At 60.5% G+C, this 6,580-nt stretch overlaps 1 protein-coding gene across 1 annotated transcript; it reads right to left on the reverse strand.

Moving 5' to 3' along the window:
* Positions 1 to 396: 396 nt before the first annotated feature.
* On the reverse strand, positions 397 to 2,328 carry HES6 (hes family bHLH transcription factor 6). Its single transcript, XM_042953520.1, has 4 exons — positions 2,039 to 2,328; positions 1,878 to 1,964; positions 1,678 to 1,759; positions 397 to 1,458 (listed from the first exon to the last, which is right to left on the reverse strand). Exons 1-4 carry the CDS (start codon positions 2,117 to 2,119, stop codon positions 1,034 to 1,036), a joined length of 675 nt encoding a protein of 224 aa, XP_042809454.1. The 5' UTR covers positions 2,120 to 2,328; the 3' UTR covers positions 397 to 1,033.
* Between the last annotated feature and the right edge of the window lie 4,252 nt (positions 2,329 to 6,580).

A 6,580-nucleotide genomic window follows, 5' to 3' on the forward strand; every position in this document is an offset into this window, starting at 1 on the left:
TAACACGGGGAGACTGACGTCTGCCTCACGCTCATGGATCCTGACACAGGGCTTTGAAAGAAACTTCCAAGCCACATGGCTAGGAAGTAGGAATGAGTTTATCCCTAGGAGCTCATGTACCAGAGAATGGTCCCGGGACAGGCTGTTTCCCTGGTGCTTAGTTACTCTGGAGACAAACCCCAAGCCGGTGGTACCCATCTCCCAGGGAGGTGGACGCACCATCCACTGTGAGAGGTCGCACGGGGGTCTCGTCTCCACCACCATTCTACTCCTCACTTTGCTGACAAAGGGTGAGAGGTTTTAGAAACATCCACCAGCATTAGGTACAAGAAAAATGCCCTTCCTTAGTTTAGTGTTTACACAGTAGACTCAGTAAAGACACCACATCAGTCATACTTCTGAAGGGTAACTAACTCTCCAAAGTCCTTTATTTAATAAAACTGGAACATTTGTTGGTAACCTAATACACAAACTCCAAGTGTGCTAAATGCGAGGCGTTCAGGGAGACTTTGCTTCTGTCTGGCAGAGGACTGGCAATGCTGGGGAATGCACCTGCCTCCTGTGTCCTGAATGAATGCACCATGTCCTGAATGAAGTGGCAAGTTCAAGCTTCTGCTCAGGCCAGGGCCGCCAGGGTCTGAGGTCTCCCTCTGTCCCCGACACTAGTGCCCGGCACGGAGGAGGGTTTCAGCACTTCTGCCCCCAGATGCACACAGTACCTGGGAAGGCTGGGCCACCTGCAGTCCTGGAGAACCGCGGTAGCTCTGTAGGATTCTTCCCGCGGCCTGCAGCTCCCACCCTCCACCCAACCCGGGGCTGGGGGTCCCCAAGAGACACTCGCTTAAGAAACAGGGCTAGGGGCCTGAATGGGCTGGTCATCCTGGACTGCCCTGCAACCCACTCACTGGAGGAAGAGGGCAGGCAGATCTGGGAGACATTCAGGCCCCTGCCCCCACCACATCTATCCCCAGGGAGGCTGGAACGGAGCAAGGGAAGGCCACACCCACCCTCGCAAACCCGGGGCTGGCGTTAGTCACCAAGGCCTCCAGACGCTCTGGGCTATGCGAGCAGCGGTCAGGCTGCCCAGGGCTGCTGGCACCAAGTCTGGCCCTTCAGCAGGCGCTCGGCTCAGTTCAGCCTCGGGGGCCTCCTCCAGGTCAGAGCACAGGTCGTCCCCGGGGCCCGGGGGACTGGGCAGAGGGGACCCCAAGACCCCTCCCGTGGGCCAGCCGCTTCGCCCAGGGGCTCCCGGAGACCCGGCCAGGGCGTCCCCCAGCAGATCCCGGAAGCTGCTGCCCTCGCGCAGAGGCATGGACTCGAGCAGGTGGTTGAGGAGTTCTGCGGCGACGGTGGCATCGATGGCCTGGCACGTGGACACGAACGTGTGCACCTCGTGCATGCACTGGATGTAGCCGGCCGCGAAGCGCTCGCTTGCTTCCGCCTGCAGCTGCTCGCGCTCTGCACCCGGGAGTGGGAGGGAGAGAGCGGCGCCCCGTCCGGTAAGCAGCGACTGCGGTGGCCAGGCCCGTCCCAGCCCGCGGGGACAGGGCTCACCCAGGAGACCCGGAGGAGCCCCGGGCGCGGGCTGTACCGGGGCGCCGGGCGGGGAAGACCCCATTCCGAGGCGGGGGCGGGCCGGGCGAACGCGCCCCGCCCGCGCGCCCCACCGCCACTCACCGCGCGCCCGGCCCCGCAGCGTGCCCTGCACGCGCCGCACCGTCAGCTCCAGCACCTCGGCGTTCTCCAGCTTGGCCTGCACCTGCGCGGGCTGGAGCGCCGGGGGGCGTGTGGGGGGCCGGTGAGGCCGGGCAGGGCCGCGCCCCCCGCTCTCCGCCCAGCAGCCCCCGGGCGCCCGCCGGCCCGCGCGCCCGTCTCACCTCGGCGCCCGCCAGCAGCAGCCGCAGCTCCTGAAGGCTCTCGTTGATCCGCGCGCGCCGCTTCTTCTCCACCAGGGGCTTCCGGGCCTGCGGGAAGCGGGCGACTGAGCCCAGGTCCCGGGCCTCCCGCCCGCCTGCCCGCCTGCGGCCCCGGCCCGCACCTTGCGGTCCCCCCGAGTCTCCCAGGCGTCCTCAAACTCTCGGCCCGCACGGTCCCGGCCGGGCGCCAGGGGCGGAGCCATGACCCGCACCGCCCAGAGCGCCGCAAGCGCGACGAGCGCCCGCGCCGCTCGCAGCGCGCCGCCGGGTCCGCCGCAGCCCTCGCTCCTTCGCGTCTTCCGCCGGCCGAGGCCCCGCCCCTTTTATAGCCCCTTATTTGCATTTCAATGCACGGATTGGCCGCGCGGCCCTGGAGCCGCCGGCTTCTAGGCGCGCCGCGGCCAATGGGAGCGGCGCGCTTTGTCCGGCCCCGCCGCCGGGGTCCACAGGCAGCTGGTGGGGCGTGGCCGGCGGGCGGGGCCCCCAGCCGGGCCTCCGCGCAACGCCGGCGGCTTGGGGCACCCGAGGGGGCGGTGACCCGATGCGCTGTGACGGGGGGGGGGGGGCGTTTGTTTTCCTCCCTACCTGAGCAGGGCCCCCAGGTCTGCTGTGCGTGGGAGCAGGAGCTCATTCGTGCATTCACACTCGTCTTAGTTCGTGCAAGGTGCCTCCGGAGAGGAGCGCTCCTGCCCGAGTGTCGGGGTGCTAGATTGTGGAGGGCAGAACCGCAGTCAAGGCCGCGGTCTCTGGACCTGGGAAGGTCTAAGGGTCCGGGTTGGGATAGCTGCGGAACCCCGGAGAGATAGAGACCCATGGGGTAGCGGGGTTGGGAGCGGGCCCCAGGACTCCTTTGACTTTCTTGCGGAAGTGTGGGTCCCGTCTCGACCCTCGACACAGCCCTCCGCCTTCGCGGGGATCCTAGTGGGGCGGGTCCCGCGACACCGCCCCTCCTCTTCGGGGAGCTCCTTCTCTGGTCACCCTTCCCCCGCTCCTTCTCTGGTACCACGCCCCCACCAGCCGCCCCTCCTTTTCTAATCATCATCGCTGTCCCCCTGAGCTCTCCATGTCCCCCTAATCGCCTTCGCTCCCCTGTCCCCCACTGATCTCCCTGTCCTCCTTCCCAGTTCCCCCTCCCCACCCCCATACACACACCCTGCCCTGGTTCCCCGCCGCGCCCACTCTTCCTAGCCCTCCCCGCTCCTCGCCCGTCCTTCCCTGGTCCCCACTCTCGTTCATTCGTCCCGGCTTCCCTCCCTGTGGCAGTCTCCTTCGTCCCCCGCCACCCCTCCCCCTCGGCTCCCTTTTCTCTCAGCCCTCCCCTCGCCCAGGCTCGCGTAGGTCGCCGTCTGGTCCCCGTAACTTGATGCCCATGACAGTTGGCAGCTGCAGCCGCTTCGGTGGAGAAAAGCGGGGGCCGAGCCAAGAGCGACAGGTGTTGGCCGCGCCTTTGTCTAGGCCCGCTTTGTCCGGCGGCGGAGGGCGGGTGAGCCTGTGTCCGCCAGACGACCGCCGCCCCCACCGCGGGCCGCCCATCTGCCAGACTGGCCTCCCCGCGGGTGGGGTGAATGGTCGGTGGGGCCCGCGCCCTGGGGCAGCACCCTGGGGATCCCGGCCTGTTCCCTGCTCCACCGGCCTAGGTAACCTTCACAGCAAAGCAAAGCTGGAATGGCAAGATGGGTTCTGGCCACCAGGCCTTTGCACCCACCGAGCCTTCCACCTGGAATGCTTCAAACACCTTCAAATGTCTATTTCCTCACTGTTTAGGTCTCTGCTTCCTTATTCCTCTTGCTGGTGGGAGTGCACCTGCCCCACAGTAGTCCTGCCTTTACCCAGTCCTGAACCACTCACCAGGGTTTGGGATTGTCAGGGTCTGGTCTGCACCCCTCCAAGCTCTAACCATCCCTCATCAAGGGTACCTAGGACCTCCTATCTACCTCCAGCAGAGTTGGGCCTCGGCAGAGCCCGGGTGGATAGGCAGGGTGAGGGGATGCCCCAAGCCTGGCTGGAAAGCAGCAGGGGAAGGAAAGATCCAGGGACTGCAGTGTAGTGGGTGGTAGGACTAGGCCACAGATATCCCCCACCCCAGCCACCTGAAGGTGGATCTTGCAGCCCTCCCTGTGAGTATTTCACTTTGGGCTCCCCACCAGAAGGACCTTTATAGGCAGGCAAGTTTGATGAGAGGTTTGCAGTTTCCCAAAGTCACCTCACTGACCTCTACAAGTACCCAAGAGTTTCTTCTGTTGCTTTTCACCTGTCCACACTCAGCCTCTTGTTTGCCTCTCTTTGGGCAGTCTTCGAAGACCTCTCCAGCCCAGCACTGTTCACCCAGGTAGAAACCTACTCCTTTATTTCAGTCATCCCTTGTTGTTCTCGGTCTCCTCCACATGCCAGAAAGCTCAGCTCTCTTCCTTCCTTCCCCCTCATCTGGCTGCTCAGAACCCCAACTGCCCTTCTCTCCCTACACCTAGTGGTGGGGTTGACAGGGGAGGGGAGGGGGTTCAGTGTGGAACCCAAGAGAGCACATAACTGGCCTGTGACTTTACTGTTCTTAATCACTTAGACATCACTCCAGGGAAGGAGACCCCCAAGTAACTACAATTATGTTTCCACCCCTACTTTGAGAATCTGAGATATTAAAAAATAGACTCAGTGCTATTTCTCGTGGTCTGATGAATATGCCTCCCCTTATCCATTGTATTGTTTGAATAAGGCCAAACAGGTATTTTAGAATGCTCTCCATGAGAGGCAGTCCATGTTGGAACAGGATGGTCAGTGCTCTGGGGGAGGCCTTTGGGAAAAGATCAATAGAACACTTGATTAGATGGAGTATGGGTTTGGGGGGGAAGGCATGATAAAGGCGGATAGTGCAAGCAAAAAATGAGAAGCAACTAGTAATTCCAGGAAAAACAAAAAGCTCCTCCCAAAGAGAACTGTGATCTCAACATACTGACTGACTCAGAAGCTAACAATTCTTCCACAGTCACAACAATATAACACTGTTCATGGGGGCTCAACATTTAGGATCAAACCGTAGAGAAGGCAAGAAAGTCTTATTATGGTTACAGGACATTAAATAAAGTTGACTTTATAAAAACAAAAGGATAGGTGACTATTGTCATGAGAAGGGAGGAGGCTGAAGGGAGGGCGAAGGTCCTCAAAAAGCTTGTCTTACAAAGGAAGGTGGGGTTTGAGGAACACTGTCTAGAGTTGAAGGAAGGAGAAATTAGGTGCTAGGATATGCCTCAGTGTGACCAAATACCCTGAGGTACAAGGACAGAGCAGGGTATAGGAGTCAACAAAATCCTTGGTTGGACCAGAAGTTGCCCAAGGCCCCATCTTTGAAGTTAGCCTCAATTTCCCTTAGTTGATTGGCTGGCTTGGCCTTTTCCTCCAAGAAGCCTGGCTGTTCCATCTCTGGGCCACCAGGCCCTCTCTCTCCTTTGCACAGCCTCCTCTAGTGGACCCATTTCCTGCCATTTGTCCCTTGGACTGATCCTACCTTCAAAGGTTGCTTGAGCACAGACTTCCTGAGCATTTGGGCCCTTTGATCCCCCCAGATCCAGGAACAGAAGCCAGCAGAGGCTGGGCAGGGCTGTGGTGGCCACAGGGGGACCAGTTAGCGGCAGGGGGGGCAGGCCATAAATCCCCAGGGAACAAAGGCAGCAGCCAGCCTATGGACATTCAGGCCCCTTGTGGGCAATCAGCCCAGAAAGCTTGGAGAAGCTCCTTTTGGTCTGGAAATAAAGGGGGGGGGTGACTTTGGGGTTATATGGTAAATAAAAATGCAATTAAGAGTCCCCAAAGGCAGTCAGTTTGGTGAAACAGCCCTCTCTGGCCATTTAAGGCCAGTTTGCAGAGGCCTCTGTGCTTACTGGGAGGGCTTTGCCTTTGTTCCCTCACCCCCACGCCGTCCCCCCTGTCACCATGAAGCCAGGAGGCAGGGACTCAAGCCTCCCCCTCCTGCTCAGGGAGCTTCTGGGAAGCTGGGCACTGGGTCCAGGATCCATTCACGTCTCTGCTCCATTCCTCATGACCCTGGTGTGAAAAGTGGGAGGAAGTGGGGAACAGGACCCCACCGCTTTGCCCGGGCCCCACACGGCTCCATCACTGTGGAAAGAAGGACAGGGCGTGTGGAGTGAGGGGACTGGGTGGCTCTGCCCCATCGTCTCCGACGGAGACATGAAGCCTCTCTGGCTGGCGTCCTTCAGACCTCTGCCCTTGGCCCTGTGGCCAGCGCACGGCCAGCTCCCCTAGAAGGGACGGACACCCAGGGCAGGGCACAAGAGAAACAGAGGAGGTGCCTGGGGTCACCTTGGAGTGGAGAAGAGCTGGGGGCTGAGCCAAGCAGCCTCACCCCTGCATCTGCAAGTGAAAAGCCCATGGGAGCGCTGGATTACATGATGAGATCTACATTTTGTGAAGTTCACATCCTAAGACTTCACCGGGCAGTGCGACAGCATGTGGTGAGGATGCACGTAAGAGAGACTCACGCGCACACACACGGGAAGGGACCAGCTGTGCAACGGAAGGGGCGAGGGAGGCCTCTGTGACAGAAGTTGTCCCGAACACGGCATTTCTGGAGTTCTCTGTTGAGACACACCTTTTGGAAATCTTTGATCTCCATTGTGATTGCTCTGTGCTACATTCAAAACACACCCAAGGAA

The sequence above is a fragment of the Panthera leo genome, chromosome C1, assembly GCF_018350215.1.
Source record: "Panthera leo isolate Ple1 chromosome C1, P.leo_Ple1_pat1.1, whole genome shotgun sequence".
Classification (NCBI taxonomy): Eukaryota; Metazoa; Chordata; class Mammalia; order Carnivora; family Felidae; genus Panthera; species Panthera leo.